The sequence below is a fragment of the Narcine bancroftii genome, chromosome 5, assembly GCF_036971445.1.
Source record: "Narcine bancroftii isolate sNarBan1 chromosome 5, sNarBan1.hap1, whole genome shotgun sequence".
NCBI lineage: Eukaryota > Metazoa > Chordata > Chondrichthyes > Torpediniformes > Narcinidae > Narcine > Narcine bancroftii.
Genome location: NC_091473.1, coordinates 140,375,294 through 140,400,125, shown reverse-complemented (window position 1 = coordinate 140,400,125; position 24,832 = coordinate 140,375,294). Strand labels below are relative to the sequence as shown.

At 38.3% G+C, this 24,832-nt stretch overlaps 1 protein-coding gene across 7 annotated transcripts in view; it reads right to left on the bottom strand.

Annotated features, from left to right (window-relative positions):
* Nucleotides 1–24,832, bottom strand: part of rpap2 (RNA polymerase II associated protein 2) — a 123,668-nt gene that overhangs the window by 92,390 nt on the left and 6,446 nt on the right. For all 7 annotated transcript variants that reach the window (XM_069939231.1, XM_069939230.1, XM_069939229.1 and 4 more), the window contains exons 2-7: nt 20,312–20,426; nt 18,738–18,836; nt 14,502–14,567; nt 7,388–7,476; nt 7,037–7,069; nt 188–1,163 (exon numbers count right to left, since the gene is read on the bottom strand). In XM_069939231.1, the coding sequence (XP_069795332.1) occupies nt 188–1,163; nt 7,037–7,069; nt 7,388–7,476; nt 14,502–14,567; nt 18,738–18,836; nt 20,312–20,426 (1,378 nt within the window). The remainder of the gene's footprint in view (nt 1–187; nt 1,164–7,036; nt 7,070–7,387; nt 7,477–14,501; nt 14,568–18,737; nt 18,837–20,311; nt 20,427–24,832) is intronic.

Genomic DNA, 24,832 nt, shown 5'->3' with positions numbered 1-24,832 from the left:
TGATGCTGAGACTGTAACATCTTTCAATCGTTGCCAATTTCATTGCCTAAAAACTTTTTAAAGATACTTAATGGTCATATAAGACAATTTCTATGGAATAACAAAGTGCCTACTGATGTTAAAAATGATTTTAGGTTCTTTCTGATTTTCTTCAGAAAAATATTGGTGGTAAGAATGTGCAACTTACACAAGTTGTGAATTTATCGTTTTCTTCCCCGTTGCCTTCAGTGTTGTCAGGAAAAACATCCCGCCCTTTATAAAATTCTCTGACCTTCAGATGAAGAAATTTAGACTCATGCTTTAACTGTTCAAAATTTGGTAATGGTCTAATAGTGGCCTCCGACCTTTCCATCTGGAGATTCTTGCTAACGTCTTCATTGGGATCAATGTTTTCGACTACTTCCAGGCTATCCAAGTCATCTTCATCAAGTTGTTCTTTAGCACAAGGTGACTGACATCTCCAAGCGCATTGCTTTCTTTTGTATTTTAAATTTGAACCATAAATGAATTTTAATGTTTCTTCAGTATTCCATTCAATTAATGTTTGTCTGAGTAATTCTAGCACATTATTTTCAATACCTGAAGTAGATCTTCCTGAACTAAAATGGTTGCATTGCTTTGATTTTGCTATTAACTTTATCAGTGATGCTGCACCCTTCTTGCTTAGGCCTTGTGTTGTTACATTACTTGCTTCAAGTTGCTCAATATCTTTTAATCCAGTCAAGGAGGTTGTCTGAGGTACATCTTGTTCTGCTGCAAGAGGCGTTTTTTCTTTTAGATCAAAAATCATCTCATCTGTTCTCGATTTTTGCAACCATTTGGAATTGGATGTCTCAGCATTATTAACATGATATTCCTTCCGTTGTTCTACCACATTTTCTACTTCATGATCCATCCCTGTAGATTTTGGCACTGGTGCTATTTTTGTAGGTTTTGTAGTCATACCTTGTTGCTCTTTTTTAAAATGTTTGTGCCCTGCAGATTTTAAATTATATTTTTCTCCCAAAAGGATAGCTGAAACAAATTCTTGATCAGAACCACTGCTATCACTTTCACTTGAAGAGGAGCTAGATACATGCAGATCATCCATAATGGGAGGGTTATCAATATCCGTAGCCTGGATACTTAAATGTTGAAATCTCACTTCTTCCCCAGCGCTCCCTCTGCAAGATAAGGATACATAGTAGAATGATGTTGATTTCAAGACTACTGTTCCAAAAGCAAATTTCAACACATAATTTAGTCAAAACAATTTTTTAAAATTAATCCCTGTATTTTAGAATCAGAAATGTTCTGGAATGATATCTATTCCAAACTTCATTGCCTAGGTTTGTTTTTACTTATTGATTCATAGGATATATACATCTTGGGCAAAGACATTTACTGACCATCCCTAATTACGTCTAAACTGAAGAGTCACAAGTTTCAAAACCTACCTTTTCTTAGAGCTTTTTCTGATTACCTACTGTTATTTGGAAGCTGAATATAGTTCATTGTTATGGATAGATAGCTGAATTCTGCTAAGAGAAGATTATTTGTTTAAAAGCTGAGCTTTTGCACCTCTGTTTACAAAAAGCAGCTAGATGGTTTCCAAAAATTTATATTTATATTGTGCCATTAATGCGGTGAAATGTCCCATTAAACTTTTCATTCGCCTCAAAACACTGCTGAGATATGTTAATACAATTTAACCTTCAGCACCTAAGGAAATATTAGGACAGTTGCCAAATCTTAGTTGAAGTTAAAGGAACACAATGACTGTTGAAAGAGGGGAGTAAGTAAAAGAATGAAAAGTTTAAGTCAGAAGAATAGGACAAAAGTACAGAAAAGGCGACAAATACAAGCATGGAATGATGTTGAGCTGACACTATTAGTAAAAAGGAAATTGGAGGCACACAATTTGTAAAGAATGGATGAATACATTGGATACAGGCAACTTCTTCATTCAAAAAGGCAGAGAACAGGAAACAAAAGATGACGAGTTTAACATCCGTCTTATGGAAAATGTTAAAAGCTATTATTAAAGATGTTACAACTGGCCATTCACAAATTCAAGGTAAGCAGGCAAATTCAACTTGGTTTTGTGAAAGAAAACCATGTTTGATTCAGAGGAGTTATTTGAAGAAGTAATATATACTGTAGATAAAGAGGCACACCAGTGTATGTACTGCATAGATCTCCAGAAGGCATTTGACAAGGGTATCACAGAAAATTAAAGCTTATGGTACAGAATATAACACACTGTCACAGATAGCTGACTGGAGTGCACAGAAACAGGCCTTTCAGCCCACTATGTATATGCCATTTATTGAACCAATCTACACTAATTCCATTTAACTGCATTAGGTCCTTAATCTTTTGTGATTCAAGTAGTCATATAAATGCTTCTTAAATTTGTGACTAGCATCTGGTTCTGTTCCAGCACTCAAAGATGAAATTCTGAGAATTCCAAAGTGGTCAACTATGTGTGGAGCCTCACAAAATGGGGAAACTGGCATAGTGAATAAGGATGGAAGGGTTGCAAATAGAAGTGCCATGGAACATGTAGAGTTTAAGGAGAAGGAGGTACTTCCTGCCTTGCAATGAATAAAGGTAGACAAATCCCCTGGACCAGATATGATATTCCCCCACACCTTGAGGGAGACAAGTGCTGAAATTGCAGGGCCCCTGACGGATATATTCAAAGTGTCCTTAGTCATGGGGTAGGTGCCAGAGGATTGGAGAGTGGCTCATGTTGTCCTGCTATTTAAGAATGGCTCCAAGCGTAAACTAGGCAATTATAGGCCAGTGAGCCTGACATCAGTAGTAATTAAATTATTTGAAGGATTTCTGAGATATAGAATATATAGTTATTTAGACCGTCATCAGCTGATTAAGGTCAGTCAACATGGATTTGTGGACGGTAGGTCGTCTTTAACAAATCTTGTAAAGTTTTTTGAGGATGTTACCTGGAAAGTTGATGAGGGAAAGGGCATGGATGTTGTCAACATGGGAGGTTGGTTCAGAAGGTTACGACACCTAAGAGGTTGCAAAAGTGGCTTGGTGGAAGAAATTCGAAATTGGCTTGGTGGAAGAAAAAAGAGTGGTGGTAGATGGATCTTTCTCAGACTGGAGGTCTGTGTCGAGTGATGTGCCTCAGGGATCGATGTGGGAACTTTATTGTTTGTTATCTATATAAATGACCTAAAAGATGACGTGGTGAATTGGATCAGCAAGTTTGCTGATGACACAAAGACAGGAGGCGTCGTGGACTGTGAGGAAAATTTTCAAAGCTTGCAGAGGGATCTGGACCAGTTGAGAAATTGGACCAGTAAAGAGCTGATGAAATTTAATGCAGATAAGTGTGAGGTGTTGCACTTTGGAAGAGCGAATCAGGGTAGGATGTACACAGTAAATGCTAGACCATTGAGGAGTGCAGAGGAGTAAAGAGATCTAGGAATACATATACATTGTTTCCTGAAGGTGGAATGTGGACAAGGTTATAAAGAAAGCTTTTGACAGCTTAACTTTTATAAATCAAAGTTGGAATATTATATTGAAGTTATTCAAGTCATTGGTGAGGCCACACTTTGAATATTGTGTACAATTCTGGTCGCCCAGCAGCAGGAAAGTTATCAATAAGATTGAAAGAGTGCAGAGAAGATTTACTAAGATGTTGCTTGGTCTTCAGGAGTTGAGTTACCAGGAAAGATAAAACAAGTTAGGACTATACTCCTTGGAATGAAGAATGAGGAGATAGAGCAGTGGTTCTCAACCTTTTTATTTCCACTCACATATCACTTTAAGTATTCCCTATGTCATAAGTGATCTATGATTAGTAAGGGATTGCTTAAGGTGGAGTGAGAGTAGAAAGAAAAAGTTTGAAAACCACTGTTTTAATCCTACCTAATTGACCTGTTATGTGCACGGTTTCAAAACTCCAAAGGAAATGGGCCAATGACAATTTTTCTCAAGCAAAATATTTCAGTAACAATTGGGTCTAGAGCAGTGATTCTCAACCTTCCCTTCCCACTTCCCTTACTATTCATAGAGCACCTATAGCATAGGGATTACTTAAAATGGGTGGGAAAGAAAAAGGTTGAGAACCATTATGATAGAGGTTTATAAGATTATGAGGGGTATAGACAGAGTAAATGTGAGAGGGATGTTTCCACTTAGATTGGGGGAGGTAAATACGTGAGGTCATTTTTTTTAGGCGAGAAGGCGAGAGGTATAAGGGGAACATTAGGGGAAAGTTTTTCACTCAGAACGTGGTAGGAGTGTGGAATGAGCTGCCATCTGATGTAGTTAATGCAGATTCAATCTTGAGTATTAAAAATAAATTGGATAAATACATGGACAGGAGGGGTCTGGAGGGTCAGTGGTACTAGTTAGTTTTATTGGTCGGTGCAGACCAGAAGGGTTGAATAGCCAGTTTTTCTATGCTGTAACTTTCTATGGTTCTATGGTACAAGAGGAGGGGGAGGAAAGTGTAAATACGTACTGCTTTCTGTCCATTCTCCTCTTCACCACTCCCAAAAAGTAGTTGCACCTATTTGACACTAAAGTCATTTGGAGCATCCAAAAGATTATTTAAACCTTCAACCTACCATTAAACAATTTAACAATATAACAAATGTTGAATACTATCTTAAATAGCTTCAATATAACAGTCTCATGCAATTTTTTGCTCTATTTACAAAATGGAAAATTATCTTTAAATGTATTTATAGACAAATGCGCCACCCCATGGCCCAATGATTTTAAGGCATAGTTGACCAAAATAAAAAATCACATCTCTTATTTGTTTCAAAATTATGGTCCCTTATTGTATCTAATCACCTCTTTCAATCTTCTTTGCATAATGTAATTTTCAGAAATGTTACAGGGAAGTTATTCAAAGTTTTAAGGATTTGTTCATTGATGGATATTTTGCATCATTTGAGCTGCTTTCTGCTAAATTTAAACTGTCACACCTCAATTTTTAGATACTTGCAAATCCAGTATTTTCTTGACTTCCAAGAGAGTCTGAATCAAATTTTGTAGATGAGCATTTCTTTAGTTTTATGCCTTCTCGTAATATCCATTATTTATGAGAAACTGTAATGTTTATAAAAGACTGCACTAGCTAAAATTAAAAATGCTTGGGAACAGGATTTAGATTTGACTAAATCAACTCTTAAGTTGGTTAATAGCTCTTTGTTATGTGCTCGTCATTGTTTATTACAATGTCTAAGGTTAAATTGACTCGCTTTTATTCTGATAGGTGTCCCTGCTGTGACAGGTGTAAGAATGGAGAAGTACTATTAATTCATATATTCTGGACTTGTCCTAGTCTAGAAAAATTCTGGAGAGAGTTTTTCTGCATTTTCTCTAAAATTTATAATATAGATTTAGTACTGAATCCTTTGATGGCTCTCTTCAGTACAATGGGAGGGAATGAATCTTCTTTCTCTCTGGTTCAGAGTGGTTCTATCTCTTTTGCCTCTCCTTTGGCGAGACATGCGATTTTACTTAAATGGAGGGATGCTGCCCCCCCCCCCCCCTTACTCATGATCAATGGTTGCATGACATCATGTCTTGTTTGATTCATTATTCAGTTAATAATTCAGATACACTATATTATTTCAGATGCTGTGGGGGGTCATTTATGACTCACTTCTTGTTTTACAATTTCACCTCAATGTAATTGAATTGTCTGACTTGTGTCTTTTCCAAGTTAATTTTCATTGTTTTCTCTCTTCATTTTTCTTTTAATGCTAATTGTATATAGCATCTGGTAGCACTATAAGGGAGCGGTACTGAGTTTTTTTTGTTTTGTTTCTCCTTTTTTTCCTATTATTTCCTTTTCCTTTAAAAAAAACTATTAAAAGGTAAAGGTTCCATTATTGTCAACAGAATACTACATTTAGAATGTAACATACATGAAATTCTTTAATTTATGTCTAACATAAGGCAGACAGACAGGTGTCACTTTGTCCAGCACCCCTGGACTATGAATTATGGATATGTTTTACAATTTATGTTTGTTTTTGATATACTGATTGTTTTATTAACTATGTGTAACAATTCATATCATATTTACAAGAGGTGGTGTCTTAAGAAAGCAACCTCTATCCTCAAGGACCTCAACCACCCACCCTCTTCACTCTATGGCCATTAGAAAAAAGGTACAGGAGCCTGAAGGTGAACACTCAGCGGCACAACAACTTCTTCCCCTCTGCCATCATAAAACAAAAGACTCCATTGTTTAACACCAACCAACTACAATAGAAGACAGCAGGAAAACCAAGATCATTTCCAAATGTGCAATTGTGCCCACCTACTGATGTCTTCAGACTGTTCTGCAGATAACTATGTTTAGCTGGATTTTTCTGAAGAAATATTAGAGGTGGCTTTTTCACTTAGCGAGTGGTGGCAGAATGGAATAAGCTTCCGAATGAGATAGTTGCGGCAGGGTCCCTTCTGTCATTTAAGAAAAGGTTGGATGTGTACATGGAGGTGAGGGAGTTGGAGGGTTATTGGCAGAGAGCAGGAGGTTTGAGCTAGTGGAGGTGTTCTAGTGAACCAGTGCGGACTCGAAAGGCCAACATGGTCTGTTTACGCTCTGTAAATGGTTATATGGTTATATCATTGCATTGTATTATTACAATAAGCTCTTTATTAAAATCAATAACAATATTTTAAAAAGAAAAAAATCTTGCCCATAAATATGCCATTTCATTTTACATGAAATGTAAATTCATGTTATTTACATATTATTTTGAAAATAAAGGATCAATTACAATTTTTTTCAATATTTTTACAAAAAGACAAGAAATACAGAACCAAACAAACAGAACATGGGTAAATAGCAACTTAATAATAGGGAAGATAAATTAGACCAGTGTTATCACGTGCTTCAATTGCACCTCCATAGCTAATTAAATGATATTTGCTGGCAATTGCTCCAGCTTAACCATCTTTGCAGATGGAAAATGAGATCATGACATCCTGAAACTATTAATACCCAATTAAAAAAAAAATGTACAAAAATAAATTAAAATACTGTACATACCTCTCCTCTTTTAATAACTGACACGGTGGAACTCTACAATACAAAAGAGAATAATTTTTCACATAATAATATATTTCCAGCTCTAGTTTTTCCAGTTTCCCATTTTAGCAACATCCCAGCTTCTTCAGAAGCATCCTTCGGGATTGTCCACATCCATAATTTTCTTAGGATCAAATCTCAATCTCAATTAAAGAAAAAACTCAGAATCTTTTCATTAGCCAATATCTTTTATTGAAAGTCAATACTTAATACATTTATAACTTTTTAAAAAGATCATTTGTATCTTGATTTTTACTATTGTTACATTTCCTTAACAACATACCAAACTGAAATATGGAATAAATACTTCACCTTTCGTGTTCACGTGCCCAAAGTGGATCCTTTGGAATCTGGGCTTCTAAGTATTTGGAGGCCTTGTAACAAAAGTTGCTGCAATAACACTGTAAATATAGTTATATGTCTTGTTATTTAATAGGTTTATACATTTACAGAGAATACATTATTTGCAATTTAAACATCAAGACTTTTAAATTCCACATATTTCAATTTCACCCTTCCTATTACCTCATAAAAACGAACATGAGAAGTGTAATATTCAGTTTGTGCTTCATCCAAGAGTGAACAAGTTCTTGGACAGTAATGGCCAGAGCCAAAACATTTAATCAAAGGAGAAAAACATTCTATAACCAAAATCTTGGCCAACTCATTTGCTTTTCATACTGAAGTCATTCACAACAATCAACCATATCTCAGTTCATCAACAGTTGCAGGCCAGTAAACAGCTTTTGAGAGAGAATGCTGGAACAGAGGATGAAAACAGGATACTTCGAGAACTTAGCAAGTCCAGCAGCATCTGTGGAGATGAAAAGCGTGTCACAAGCATGTTCTGAGACCCCCTATCAGAACAGCTTGAGGTACATGGGTTTAACCATAATTAAAAGGTCAATCATAGAAAAATAATAAAAATGGGAACCGATGTTAGATGGTTGTTTCCCCCAGGACATTAATCTTTACATAAACAGATTATTGGACTGAACTGTGCTGATTGTGGGCAGCAACTTACAGTGGAACAGCTAAACTTCTGTTATTCAAACTGCACTAACCCTCAACCCATGTGGTGTGACATGTGGAATTCTAACCCTGACAGGCCGTTCACTTTGCTGCTGACACCTGGAATATTCTACAACTTCATAGACTATCTGGATTTGTTGGCCAAAGCCAGACACAAAGTTTACATTTTATTATAACTTTGCTTTAATTTAATAGTTTTAAATCATCTGAGGGGGTTTTCATTAAATTGACATTTTAAAATAATTTTTAAAGTTTTGAGATTTTAAAACAAAATAATTTTGAGGTTTCAAAGATTTGTCCCCAGATGTGAGGATATTTTAGAACCAAGGCCCCTACACTATGTTGCCCCAGATATTATCCAAACTCGACCTGAGTACCCCAGCATGTGGAATGGTAGCACAGGTCTTCCACATCTGAGACATGCAAGTAGGGCATAGTGGGACATCAGGCAATGATTTTGGCTGCAGATTTTGGGTCATCATGATCTGACCCAATGTAGAAAAGGAGCTAAAAATGTTGATTTTGTGGAACCTTGTGATAATTTTAAGATTAAAAATCTTACAATATCAAATATATTTCCTGGACCATTTCACAGATTAGCAATTACACGCTGCAGATCTTCAGGCAGAATTTTTCAGTAGAAACTCATTCTCAGCTAAATCAGTAAATCCAAGGATAGCATATAATACTCCAAGGCAAAAATGAAAGGCCCTCCCCAAAGCACCATGGAGTCTGCAAAGCCATTGAGTGTCAAAGTCATCATAAAAACCTAATGTTTATGAATTAACAAAATAAAAATACTATCACAAGTTTTAGAACCATCAATGCTGTTAAAATGTCATAATGGAATTTGACCTAATTTTTCTGAATATAAATCCAGTAGCAATAGAAGATTTATTTACCTGTGTGATATTTGTGCAAACGTTTTATATTTGTAGTCATAAAGTAATAAGGACAACTATTAACCTTTTGACTTTGAAGTTACTGCCAAATTATTAATATATATCGTCACAGAGTCTTACTTCAGCTTGTCCATGCCAAACAATATGGGCTTTTGCTTTAGTTCCATTTGGTCACGTACGGCCCATACCCTTCCAAAACCCTCCCAGTGATGTAGCTATCCAAATGAGTCTTAATGGAAGCTAATGTACTTGTCTCTTGGCAACTCACTCCACATGGCCATCATCCTCTGAGTGAAGAACCTCTAAATCCCATTCCCACTCTAGAAAACACTCTAGTGTCAATATTCACTTTATCTTTGCCCCTCATGATTTTATAGACCTTAATAAAGACCCAACTAAACCACCTTCCCGCCAAGAAAACAGGCCTAGTTTTTCTAGTCTATCATGGTAACTCAATATCCCTAATCTGAGCAGCATCTTTGCAAACCTATTTGTACTCTTTCCAAATGTTTAATATCCTTTCTCCAGCTAGATGACCAAATCTGCATGCAATATTCCAAGTGTGGCCTCATCAATGTCTTGTATAACTTCAACATGACATCCCATCACTTGTTTTCAATGTCCTGTGCGATGAAGGCAACCATTTAAAATGCTCTCTTCATTTCTGTGCCTATGTGCTTGCATGCTTAGGTTCTTCTCCTCCTTAACATTATTTTAAAGCACTGCCATTAACAGAGTAAGTCCTACCCGGATTTAATTTACCCAAATACAACACCTTTCAATTCTCTAATTGAACTGCATATGCCATTCCAAAGCCCAGCTTCCCATCTGATCTAGATCTGTTGCAAACCCAAATGACATTTTTCACTGTTCATTGTTGCATATATTTTCATGTCATCGGCAAACTTATTGACCTTACCAGAAACATCCATGTCCAAACCATTTATGTACATCACAAAAAGGATCTTCGTACCAAACCAAGGCACTCCACTGGTTATGGTCCTCCAGTTTGGGAAACTGCAGCCATTCTCTGACTCCTGTCACTAAGCCATTTTTTTTAAAACCCAATTGGCTGGTTGGCCTCCTATTCTGTGTGTCTTTACCCTCTAACCTATCATGTGGAACCTCATCAAATGCTTCATTAAAAATCTATATAAATAACTAACTATCTGGCATGTCTACTCTCTCACCTCTTCAAAAAAATTCTAACCAATTTGTGAGATACTATTTGTCACATATAAATCCATGCTGGGTCTCCTTAATTTTCCCTTGGCCATCCGAATGTTGATATCCTCTTCAGCAGTTTCCCTACCACTAACATCGGACAAACAGGCCTGTGGTTACCCTGATTATCTTACAGCCCCTTTTAAATAACACCACCATATTTGTCATCCTCTAGTCCTCTGGAACTACTCCCATCTTCAGTGAAGAGTTAAAAATTCCTGTGAAGGCCCCAACAATTTCCTTCCTGCCTTCCCACAATGTTCTAGGATGAACCTGGTCTGGAATCATCTCAATACAATCTAGAACTGCTAACACTTCTTCATTACTGATGCAGACATGTCATAGACCACGGGTGGCCAAACTGCAGCTCACATGTGGTTCTTTGACATATAATGTGCAGCTCGTGGAAGTATGTTGGATGAGACAGGAATCACATGACCTGGTGCTCATGATGGTAGTGTTATCAGTGGAGTAGTTTGCGATCGTATGATTGTGGTGTGTGTGGCTGTGTTGCAGGCAGAGAAATTAGTGGAGTGCAAGGGTAATCCAAGCTGGCTGCCCTCTGGAGCTCCTGATGCCTTGACTGTAGACTCTCACCTAGGCCTCAGCCACCTTCTGGAGCAGTCGATGCCCCCAGCAGTGAAATCTCACCTCATCCGCCTGCCTATTTGAGCTCCTGATGCCCCAACCATGAACCCAGGGCCTCGTCTAGGCCATCATCCCATCTGAGCTCCTGATGCCCCAACTGCTCTCCTGACACGCCGGGTGCCTTCCCATCCACAAGCTTCCAACGTCTTGAACGCGGACTTACCATCTGGTCCCACCCTCCCATCCATGCTCCCAATTCCCCAAAGGTGGACTTATCAACAGAAACAAAATATTTGGTATGTATATGTTTACTTTTTGATAATTGAAAACTCATACAAATTATGGTTGCAGTTTGAGAATAATGTACATGAATACATATTATTATTACATACATGTATTTCTTAATATATCTAATATTTTTGTAACAAAATATGCATGCAAGAGTAAAATGTGTATGTGATACTTTTTCACATCTTGCAGCTCTCAGACATCTGACATTTATCATATATGGCATTTACATTAAGCAAGTTTGGCAACCCCTGCCGTAGACTGTTGTTAGTGTCCTCTCACTCCTGCTTGCCCTGATCCACTGTAAGCATATTCACAAAATATTAATTTAAGATTTTTCCCATCTCATCTGGCTGTATACATAAACACCCCTCTTAAGCCATAAGGGAATCTAATCTTCCCTTCTGGCTCTGTTGTTCTTAATATACTTATAAATTAATTTTAGATTATCCCTTACACCATCTACCAAAGCCACCTCAAAAGCTCTTTTAGCCCTCCTTATTTCCATCTTAACTATGCTCCTATATTCCTTGTACTCCTTGAATTTGACTGCCTGTATCTGATAATATGTTTTTTTCTTTTTGATCTGTGCCTCGACATCTGTTGTTAACCCTGTGATTTTTGCTTTTTATCCTGCTGGGGGCATGTTCGTCCTGGACCTTAAACACCTCATATTTGGCAGTCGTGCATTTATTCTAACATTTGTATGTATCCAGTCAACTGTTGCCGACTCCTGTCTAATCACGTCAAAATTGGCTTTGCCCCAATTTACGATTCCAACTTTTTTCTTTTTAAATTTTATTTATCATTTGTAGCAATACAAAGTATAAATTCAATAATATGGTAACTTAACAAATGACACAAAATGATACAATAAACTTTTAATTTTCTCCCCAACCCCACTTCCCCAAAAGAAAGAGGAAAAAAGAAAAAAACACCTACTTCTACAAATATATTATGAACATATATAATATTCATTGATTATTTTTTATAATTACTGAGAGCGGTTGGCGGATGTGAATGGACTTTTATTCATGAAATCCATATATAGTTCCCGAATTTTATGTTTCCAATTCGATTCCTTAAACTATAAGTAATTTTTTCTAAAGGTGTACAGTTTTGCATTTCAATATGCTATCTATCTATTTTTACCAAATTCAGTTTTCCACGTTACTTCAATAATGTCACTGTGGCTACATTTAAATTTTTGTCTTGATATCGATCCACGATTCCAACTTAAGGACCAGCGTTGTTAAGGAAGAAAATCCACAGATGCTGGGGTCAAATATAAGACACAAATATGCTGGAGAGACTCAGCAGGTCACGCTGCATCGATAGAAAATCAAAGGTAACCAACATATCAGCTCTGAGCCCCTTTGTCAGATAGAGGACCAGTGTTACTCTTTTCCATATCTATCTTAATTCAAATAGAATTGTGGTCACCAGTCCAAAGAGTTCCCATACTGATGCCTTATTAAATGATTATTTCATTGCCCAGCACAAGGAATAATATTGCCCCTTCCCTTGAAGGATCATCCACATATTGCTGAAGAAAATTCTTCTGGACATACTTAAGAGAGTTTACCCCATCCAACCCTAACACTTTGGCAACCTCAATAAGTGTTGGGGAAGTTGAAATCACCTGCAATAACAACTTTGCTATTTTTCAGGCCTCAGCAATCCCTTTACATATTTAATCCTCCAGCACCTACTGGTGACCTAGAGCATACACTCATCAAGGTGTCTACCCTTTTGCAGTTCCTGATTTCCATGCATAATGCCTTATAAAATAGCTTTTTTGGCAACATCCTCTCTACAAATGAAATGTGATAATCTTTGGCAAATATCACAACACACCCATTCTTCCTGCAACTACATAACCCCAGAACACAGAGCTGCCAGTTCTGGTTTTTCTTCAACCACATCTCCATTAATGGCTAAAATACCCCACTGTTCTATACCTATCCATGCCCTAATCCATGCTTTTTTCCCCATCAGGCTTCTTGCGTTAAAATACTGTATTTGACAGCATATAGAACCCATTGGCATAAGACGCACCCCTAAATTTTAGCAGGAAATTTTAGGAAAAAGTTGTTTTAATGTATTTATGGGTACCCGGTAAGTTGGCAACTGGGTTCCTCCTGCAAGGCCTCTTGTAGATCATGGCTGAGAGGCATAAGCAACAGGTCCTCCTGCCTGCCGCATGCTGAGGCTTAGGCCACCACCCCACTCCTTGCAAAAGCCGATTCAGGCACACCAGGCCCCTCAGGCACATGAGGGTGGGAGGAAGAGAAGCCAGTCACCAGGGCAACGGGTAGGGCCCACTGTCACAGGGAGCAGATGATCGATCGCTTACTTTGAGGGGAGTGCTGGGCCTCAGCGTTCAGAGTCCACGCTGAGCCTTTTTTTCGACGACATGGCCCCTCCCCGAGCAAATCGAATGAGGTGTGGGGGGAGAAGGTGGCAGTGAGCGAGTGGTCTGTCAAGATCAGCTCGACCGGCCACTCGATCACTGCCACTTGCCTTTGCACCTCATTCAATTTGTATCCATGCTTGTTGAACAAAGGCTCAGTGAGGAGCTTGATCATTGAGGCCCAGCGCTCCCCTAAAGCAAGCGATCGATCATACCATTGGCATGTACTACAAACATGGCCGTTACACTGCTGGTGAGGGCCACTGTGGTCGGCCTTCTCACGGGGCAAGTGAGCAGCGGCAATGGCTCCGGAAAGCACAGGCCACCCAAGAGAAGGTTGACGTGAAGCTGTGGGCTGCTTCCTGGACAGCTGTAGCACCCCTGCGGGCTTCTTGAAGCTGAGTGAGCAGTTTGAGCGCTTTGTATTTCAGTGCCCAAAATGGCAGAACCAAAATGTCACCTTTGCATATAGGTGGTTTTTAAGGTGATTTTGGGGGAAAAAGAGGAGGGTCCTATATGCTACCAAATACAGTAAATACGTGGAAGTACCCATCCTAATTTGACACTTGTCCTTCACCATCCTGTTCTGCTTCAAAGAATTTCCTTTGCCTTGTTCACTCTTCTCAACCTTTTCAGGACCTCTCTTTCTCTCCATTTTTGATCCCCAACCCTTGCCAGGCCAGTTTGTAGTCTCCTGGGTAAATCTAGCAAATCTCCCCACCAGAATATTGGTCATTCTCCTGTTGAGGTGTAACCCATCTCTCTTGTATAGGTTTTCTCTGCCCCAGAAGAAATCCCAATTATTTAACCGTTTCAGCTAATCTGGATGAAAAGTGCAGTGTGGGAAAGCAGCTGTGAACCCAGAGCAAGATATAAGCTCAACTACCATGTACAATTCACAGCAATTAAAAACAATTATTCTTCTAACAATGAATAATTTAAAAGTTAAATCAAATAAAATCTCTAAGAAAATTCTTGCCTTTCGTTCTGTAATGTCATAAACACGATTTGTTTTTGTGGATATTTTGTACTGCTGCTTAGGTACCTAAAATTATAAAAAAGATATGGTCAAACAGTTGTAGCAAAACCAACAAGTGAATACCTAACAAGTTATATCTTTAACACAAGAAAGATTCATAATATAAAGACCATCATAAAGTTAACTGATGATGACAATTTCTGTTAAAACCCCCAAGGGGGACAAAAAAATTACTGATGTAAATTCTGAAAAGAAATATTACCAGTTGAAACATTTAAAAAAAAACCAAATGTTTCCAAACACACACCCATACACAAACACTGTAGACATGTAAAATTACTACCAAGCTCTTACAATGACCAGTTTATTAATTAGCCTAATTCTACGACAAGTAGTTGAGACTGAATCAAGTAAATATGTTAACCATATAACCATATACAGCACAGAACAGGCCAGTTTGGCCCTACTGGTCCATGCTGGAACAAATCCCCACCCTCCTAGTCCCACTGACCAGCACCTGGTCCATACCCCTCCAATCCTCTCCCCTCCATGTAATTATCCAGTCTTTCCTTAATATAACCATATACAGCACAGAACAGGCCAGTTTGGCCGTACTAGTCCATGCTGGAACAAATCCCCATCCTCCTAGTCCCACTGACCAGCACCTGGTCCATACCCCTCCAATCCTCTCCCCTCCATGTAATTATCCAGTCTTTCCTTAATATAACCATATACAGCACAGAACAGGCCAGTTTGGCCCTACTAGTCCATGCTGGAACAAACCCCCACCCTCCTAGTCCCACTGACCAGCACCTGGTCCATACCCCTCCAATCCTCTCCCCTCCATGTAATTATCCAGTCTTTCCTTAATATAACATATATATGTTGCCACATATAATGTTGATATTCCTAATACTAGTCACATGCTCAAAGAACATACAACTTAAAAGGAATGGTTTTTTTTTTAAAACTCACTTTTGGGACCAGTTCCACTCTGACTGATCTGCCTGTGGCTTCTTCTGTGCTATTCCACTGAGGCCCATGCAAGCTTGAGGAACAGCAACTTTACTTTGACAATTTTTGGAACTATTTATTGAAAGATTTTCTCTATTTGCCTTGAAATGACCAGGTCCAACAGTACTATTTACTTAGTTTTCCTCCTCCACTGACCCTGCCTTCTGTGTTAGACATTTCCAAAGCTTGGAAATAGAATGATAGGTTCTAAGGGTAAATTACTGACTTTAACACTGTTATATAATAACCAACTTATTCCTTTTTCAACAATATTTATTACATTGGAAATCTAAAGGTATAAAAAACTTTGGGGATTGTTTTAAAGAAGGTCAATTTTTATCCTTTAATCAAATGAGGGAAGATTTTGGTATTAATGAGAATTCTTTATTCGGTTCAGCCAATGTGTTTGTTCATAGTTTTGCTATTATCTGATTCTACCTGCATTGAATTCGCCCATCGTTATTGAATGAAGATCTACCGGGAACAATGCCTGAAGAGGGCGCACAAAATCAGTGAACAGGCCAACGTGGCCTGTTTCTGCTCCGTAAATGGTTATATGGGTCTTCCCAGCATTTTACATTTCCTGTTCTCTAACTGCTATCATTAATCTATCAATCAGATAGCTTCATCTGTAGCTTAGCACAACAGCAATTGTCAGTGATTTTCTTTCCCTATTCATCCCTCCCCTACCTTCTCTGCAACTTAAAACTAACTAATTGTCTCTCTATACAAGTTTGACTTGAAACATGATCCTGCCTAGTGCTTCCAGAACCATGATAGTCACTGTCGAAAAGATTGGGTAGGGTATAGAATGTTACCATTATGGAAAAAATTATGTTAATAATATTTAAGGAATATTTAAGGAATGCACAAAGGAGAAAGGAAATATAGTTATGGTAATTGGGGTTAAGGGAAGAAGCTGCAATGAAGCTCAGTTTAGTGCTACAGTAAATGTAAAACATCAGACCAAAGTCTGCTACTCTGAACGTTGGCTTGCTCCATAATTCAATGAAAACATGTCTCATCTAAACCCATAGACTAGCCTTTCTTCCATGTCCTTTAAACCTTGGCTTAAAATTATCAATCCCATTTTTAATATTAAGAACTGTCCTGGTTTTGTTTGATGAAGAGACCTCCAAACTTCCTTTACTAGCAAGTAAAGCAAGGCTCAGTGCAGTTTCCATTTCTCATATGGCAGTAGGAGTGCACCGTCTGGACCTACCTCAGAATGGAAACAATGTAACTATCTGATACTCAATTTGTTGGAAGTCTTCAATCATATTATTCTTCATCAGTTCATGGGGTTTGTTTGTTCACAAATACAACTCCTTGTAGGAATAAAAAAGTGAACAAAATGTGTGCACTCCAGAACCAATACCAAGGTTGTGAGTTGTGTGCAAAAGTGGAATTTTTTCTTTTTTTTGAATATTTTATTTTTGATTTCCAAAGACGTGCAAATACAATAAACAAAATTTTATATTCTCTTTCCACATAATATGATTTACAGAGTCCTTATTTCCGCCTCCTTACACCCTCCCCTCTTATCACTTAAATTATATAAATAACAAAATACAAAAGTACAGACACACAAAAACCACCTAAAAACTGACAAAGATGAAGATCCTCCTCGAAGCTAGAGGACCTCGGATATTAAATAAAAACAGGTAGGGGCAAAAACATGTTGTCTGAGCCACATTCCCTATTTCATACTCTTAATCCTTTACCTGCTGGGACGGATTGTTCCTTTTCTCGTATTGGGGGTAGGGAGAGGGGATGTGAATTATATATATAAAACACAAATCTCCCACCATCATTCATCAATTATTAAGCTCAAGTCTGACTCCCATCTTTCCCTTGACCGATGCAAGCCCGGCTTTGGGCCTTCACTTTAGATCAGCTGTTCCCAACCTTTTACTACATACCACTTTAAGTATTCCCTATGCCATAGGTGCTCTGTAATTAGTAAGGGATTGCTTAAGGTGGTATTTGGATGGAAAGAAAAAGTTTGAAAAGCACTGTTTTAATCGTACCTAATTGACTCGTTATGTGCACAGTTTCATAACTCCAAAGGAAATGGGCCAATAACAATTTTTCTCAAGCAAAATATTTCAGTAACAATTGGGTCTAGAGCAGGGATTCTCAACCTTCCCTTCCCACTCACAGACCACCTTAAGCAATCCTTTACTAATCACAGAGAACCAATAGCAAAGGGATTACTTAAAGTGATAGGTGAGTGGGAAAAAAAAGGTTGAGTACCACTGCTTTACATTATGGAGTATATCCTAGAGATAAATATAAACACAATCCCCTTTCAAATTTGGGTCTCCATGTCACTGCAGTCAGGCAGAGTCATTGTTGGTCCCACTTTGTCCCTTAGGAAAGATCTCAATTGCAGAAAGCAGAATAACTCATATTTAGTCCTTAACTGCTCAAATGACATGAGGTTCCCTTTATAGTGACAATCCTCAATACACCTGATCCCCTTCTGACACTAGGTGTCCAGGATCTTACTGCCCAGAGTCATGGTATTAAATTGTTCTGGGAAGGTTGTTTTAGGAGATAACCCCACCTTCAATCCAATACATTGATTTATTCTCTACCACATCTGGTGGAATATTTCTCCTTAATGTAAAGGAAAATTCAAAAATATGGAGAGTTTTTAAACAAAATAATTGTTGCTTCTCAGTGGAATAAGGGTCAGTAATGAGATTTAAGAAAAGAGACTAGGGAATGGCTATCATCCCTAAAGCATGATCATGTCTGATCTGCCTCAGGCCACAACTCCTCTCTGTGTCAGGTTCCCATTACCCTCAATTCCCCAAACTTACAAAAATGTATCCAACTCCTCTTTAAAAATGTCCAATAATCCAGACTTCAGGAGCCTCAAGGGTAAGGATTTCCAGGGATTCACCACTCTTTATGAGAAGAGTTTCCCAACCACCTCAGTTTCAAACGATAGCCTCTTTATCTTGTAATTATGTCCTGTAGTTCAAGTTTCTCTCTCTGGTGATCATACTAGGCAGATTCTCCCTACCAGATCTTCACTTAATGCTACATCCCATTATTACTCAAGTTCCCCTAGCTTTCAAAAACATTGCCAATTTTACAATTGATCCATGGTCTTCAAGAATTCCAAATACCTAAAATCCCCCACAGAAGTTCTACTATCTAAAATAAAAACACCTTCCTGAATCAATTCAAAAAGAAGCTAAACAGACTTACAATCCCAAGTGCATTTTGACAAACAGGGTAACCACACTGTTTGATGATAGATCGTTCTTCCACAACATCCTGATAATGGGCAGCAGTAATAAACTTTACCTAAATTAGAACAGAAATCAGAAAAAAATTATGAAGGCACAAAAAAAGTCTATAAATACACCTATAAAAGTAATAACATTAGTAATACAACCAAAACCACAAAATTACAAATTATTAATTGGTCTTTACTCCTTAGGAAACCTTAGTCCAAACTATGGAAAAAAAACCATTAAAAGATGAGAGACTCCAGTGAGCCAGCAAATACTGGAACCTGGAGCAAAACCAAACAACCATTGGACAAACTCAATGGGTGGACGCACTGGAAAGTTCAGGTTGAGATCTTGCATCAGACCTGTGAGTGCAGAGGGGAGATAATTAGCATAAAGAAATGAGTTAGAGGAGTGCGGCAGGTAAGTTAAGAAGGTTCATTGAAGTATTTTGGGCGAATGGGCTCGTGGGACAGAAGGTCATGTAACCATATTGTATGTCTAAATTTAAATAGAACATGTAAGCACAGTACAGGCCCTTCGGCCCTCGATGTTGAGCTGACCCATGCATTCCTTAAAAAAATACTAAATCCTTCCTGCCTCGAAACCTATTTTCCTTTGATCAGGTGCCTGTCAGAGTCAAGAGGCCATGTTGCAGCTCTACAAATCTCTCATGAGATCACAATTAGAGTATTGTGTTCAGTTCTGGTCACCTCATTATAGGAAGGATGTGGAAGCTATGGAAAAGGTGCAGAGGGGATTTACCAGGATGTTGCCTGAATTGGAAAACAAGTCATGAGGCAAGGTTAGCAGAGCTGGGACTTTTCTCTTTCGAGCAAAGGATGAGAGGAGACAACAGAGATCTACATAGGAAGGGTGGACAGCCAGCATCTTTTTCCCAGGGCAAGAATAGCAAACACCAGAGAACATATGTATAAAGTGAAGGGAGGGAAGTTTAGGGGTAAGTTATTTTTTTTTACAATGTTGTAGGTTCCTGGAATGTCTTGCCAGGGATAGTGATGGATGCTGAAACATTAGGCCCATTTAAGAGACTCTTAGACAGACACCTGATTAAAGGAAAATAGAGGGTTATGAGGCGGGAAGGGTTTTGTATATTTTTTTGGAAGGAATGCATGGGTTGGGTCAAAATTGCAGGTTGAAGGGCCTGTACTGTGCTGTCGTGTTCTATGTTCTATTTAAATTTAGACATATAGCATGGTAACATGACCTTCCACCCCACAAGCCCATGCCCCCCAAAATACTTCAATAAACCTACGTTTTGAAGGGTGGGAGGAAACTGGAGCCCCCAGAAGAAACCCACGCAGACACGGGGAGAATGTATGAACCCCTTACAGACAGCACCAGATTTGAACTGCCACTGTAAAAGCATTGTGCTAATGTGCTAACTGTGCCATATTCAAATTTGTTTGGCAATTCTAGTGCCGTCCTTCAGATTTGTCTTCCTCTATTTTACCTTTCTCTATTATCAATGGTAGGTGAGGAAGGAGGCAATGGACAAATGGAGCTGTGGACGAGGAGCTCACTTACACAATCCAACAGAAATTCTTCTGTAACATTTATTTCAAGTAGTCGTTCAACAATTTGAAGAGCTTTAGCTTCACATTCCTGTTTCTTCCTCAGAGCTGCTTGCAATGCAGCTTTTCTGTAGATGATACAAGTGGACAAAGGAGAATCATATTAGGACTGGTTGAAGCTTTCTTTGTTCAGGGTAACAATTATTTTCTCTGCAAATAATTTATATGATCCCTCACCAGTGTTTATACATCTTTATCCTTCACTAAGGTAGCCAATTTGCAGGCTTCAAGAAAATTATCTACAACTGGTAGAATGGATGATGAACATACCAGAGATAGACCAAGAATCTTAGGATAACATCACATTGGCTCATAATTATCCTAAATGATGGTCCAATTGATTAAGCTATTGTTGCTTTCAAACTAATGGGGTACTATACGGCTTAGTGCTGGGACTACAGTTATTAACAATATATATCAATGATTTAGATGTGGGAATAGAAAGCAGCATCTCCAAATTTGCAGACGACATGAAGCTGGGTAGCAAGGTTAGCCATGTAGAGGATGCTAGGAGGATGCAGGGTGATTTGGGCAAGTTAGTTGAGTTGGCCAAGGCATGGCAGATGCAATATAATGAGGATAAATGTGGTTATCCACTTTGGAGGAAAGGAGAGAAGATTATTATCTAAATGGTATCCGTTTAGGAAAAAGAGAAATGAAATGAGGCTTGGGTGTCGCTGGTTATCAGTCATTGAAAGTGGGCATGCAGGTACACCAGGCAATGAGGAAAGCGAATGGTATGTTGGCATTCATAGCAAGAGGATTCGAGTACAGGAGTAGAGAAGTTCTACTGCAGCTGTATAGGACCTTGGTGAGACCACACCTAGAGTCTTGTGTGCCGTTTTGGTCTCCTTATCTGAGGAAAGACATCCTTGCCATGAAGGGGGTGCAGAGAAGGTTCATTAGATTGATACCAGAGATGGGAGGACTTGCATATGAAGAGAGGCTGGATCGACTAGGCTTATACTCGCTGGAATTTAGAAGACTGAGGGGGGGGGGGGGGGGAATCTTATAGAAACGTATAAAATTCTTAAGGTTAGATGCAGGAAGGTTGTTCCCTATGTTGGGGAAAACCACAACTAGAGGACACAGTTTAAGGATAAGGGGGATGTCTTTTAGGACTGAGATAATAATCTTTTTTTTCTCTCAGAGAGTGGTGAATCTGTGGAATTCTTTGCCACAGGCAGTAGTTGAAGCCAGTTCCTTATCCATATTTAAGAGGAAGTTGGATTTGCCCTTGTAGCTAAGGGGATCAGTGGGTATGGGGACTGAGTAGATGATCAGCCATTATCATAATGAATGGCGGTGTGAGCTTGAAGGGCCAAATGGCCCTTCACCTATGTTTCTAACAATAACTGCATCTATTATCAAAAGAAGTGTCAAATACGGGGTGTCAGTAGCTAAAGATGCCATCATAGAGGTGTGCAAAGTAAGGCACTCCCCACAGGAAGTGAGGTTGCTGAACAACCAAAGGAACTGTTCACACTAACAATTAGAGACTCATATTTATAAAACAAAATTTATTTATATATACAAATACTTGTCCTGCATATGCATTGTTTGTCTATATGCGTGTTATGTCTGGTTGTATGTTAGAGTATTTTCCACCAAGGACCAGAGAACAGATTCGTCAGGTTGTACTTGTGGAATCAGATGACAATAAACTTGACTTGTATTCACAAGAAGCCAGATACAGGAAATTGAGAAAGAAGGTGAACAGAATGAGATAGAATAACAGCAATGCAGGGAAGAAGATGAAGGATATGCACAGTGAGTGAGACACAGAGCACACAAGGAAAGCAGAGGCTGGGAAGAGAATCAAGGATGGATTTCTGGAGCTATTTGGGAAATAATGGCACGAGATACTAAAGATCAACTACCAGCCTACCCACCACAACTCTGAAATGATCAAATCTATAAATTTCAGACCCAATATGAAGCCCTAACACTGAACATATATAAATATGGAGCAGCCAGCAACACTGCGCTACTGGCTCAATGTGCTTTGCACTATAATTTACTCCCAAATGTAAATATTATTATACAAGAATACCCAGCTTTATGAGAATTCACTTTAACAAAGGCTGTGGGGGAGTCACGTGATGGAGTAGTGGCCTGTCGGGGAACTCCAGCCCTCTCCAGAAAAGTAAAGAAAAGATAGAGAAAAAACAAAGGCACAAACATAGAAACCACAGCAAAGTGAAAGTGAAAGTGTGGAGAAAATGGCAGAGAAGAAAGAAAAACCAAAAACAATGCGAAGAAAAGAAGAAGGAAGGACGTCGGTGGAGGAAGGTGAAGGCCTTACTGGTACAAGGAGGCCCGCCATGGAGAGAGAAGCCCGCTCCCTGAGGTCAGTGGAAACCCGAACTCAGGACTACAAAAATGGCTCAAGGAGCCAAACAAAAGTGCACAAGGATGCACAAGACAAAAATAACACTGACGGGAGGGGGGACCAGCTGAGGAGTAAATCTCCACAGTTGAAACAGACAAATACAACACAACAGCAAGACTCTCAACAGGAAAACATAGAAAATAACGAGAACAAGAAGGAAGAGAATAAAAATAGGAAATCAAAGAAACAACAGATGACCAACCCAGAGGAAGAAGACCAACACCAAGACACTTTTAATAAAAATAAGAAGACCAAAAATACCCAACAAAATAAAATAAACAACCCAACAAGAAAACCAGAAGAGACAGAGGTAAAGGACACAGATCCTGGAGTGGACCCAGAAGAAGAGGAGGGAGAACACAGAGAAATGGAAGATGAAGGGAAGGGCAAGTACATGGATATATATTTTTTTTAAAGAATATATGGAAACAGTAAAGGAATGGCAGTCACAAGAATTCAGTGAAATAAAAAGAATAAAAAGTACAGAAGAAAAAGTGAATAGATTAGAGATGATCATGACAGATATAGGAAAAAGAGTAGACAAGGTGGAAGAACGAGAAACAGCCATAGAAAAGGAGGTAGATGACTTAAAAAAGTAATTGGAAGAATCTGATAAAAAAGTTAAAGAAACACAGGAGCTGTTAGCTCAGAAGATGGATATAATGGAAAATTATAATAGAAGAAACAATATAGTGGGCCTTAAGGAAGATGAAGAAGGCAAAAATATGAAAGAATTTATAAAAGAATGGATCCCCAGGGTCCTAGGAAGGCCAGAAATACAGGAAGGAATGGAAATAGAAAGGGCACACAGAACATTAGCCCCTAAACCACAGCCACAACAAAAACCAAGATCCATTCTAGTAAAATTCCTAAGATATACAACAAGAGAAAATATATTGGAGAAGGCAATGAAAAAAATAAGAGAAGACAAAAACCACTGGAATACAAGGGTCAAACTTTTTTTTTCTATCCAGATATAAGTTTTGAACTCCTGAAGAAGAGGAAGGAGTTCAATGCAGCAAAAACGACCCTAAGAAAAAAAGGTTATAAATTTATGTTAAAATTCCCAGCGGTACTTAAAATAGTTATCCCAGGGCAGCAAAGCAAACTATTCTCGGATCCGGAAGAAGCACGAAAATTTGCAGAACAACTACAAAACAGAGAGATGAAGAGATGTAACAAGAACAAAAATTACAACTATATATATATATATATATAAAAAATAGAGTATAAGAACTAAGAAGGGAAAGAAAGGGAAGAAAGGAAGTAAGGAGGGAATTAAGAGAGTGACCTTTGTTATATATGAAGATTAAAATCTTTTCTGGGGGGGGCTGGGTGGGAAAGAATAACAGTCACTGCGAAATCAGTTGACGCTTGCGAGCGGATTCGCAAATCAAAATGGAGAGGGGAGATGTGGTTGCCCAACAAGGGACAAAGGGCAACTCAGAAAGGGGAGAGACTATTAGGGTTAAAGGAATTTTAGATATGAGAATAGTGGAAATATTTTATGTTTTAGAAATGTCGTCTTATAATGTGTTCAAAAAAAGAAAGCAGAAATGGATAAGAAGGGAAGGTGGTGATGAGGAAACGGAAAAGAAAGATAAACAAAGTATGAAATGACTATGTTGAAGTATATGACTTTAAATATTAATACAATACATAACCAAATCAAAAGGAAGAAACTGTTAAATTTATTGAAAAAATAAAAAATTAATATAGCATTCGTACAAGAAACACATCTAACTGAAGTGGAACACAAGAAATTAAAGAGCGATTGGATAGGACACGTAACAGCAGCATCATATAATTCAAAAGCCAGAGGAGTAGCTATATTAATCAATAAAAATGTACCAATCAAAATAGAAGAGGAAATAATAGATCCAGCAGGGAGATATGTAATGATAAAATGTCAGATATATTCAGAATTTTCTCAATGTATATTCACCTAATGAAGAAGATCAAAAATTTATGCAAGATATCTTTTTGAAGATAGCAGATACGCAAGGGAACATACTAATATGAGGGGATTTTAACCTTAATTTGGACTCAAACATGGATAAAACTGGGAAAAAAACTAACAGA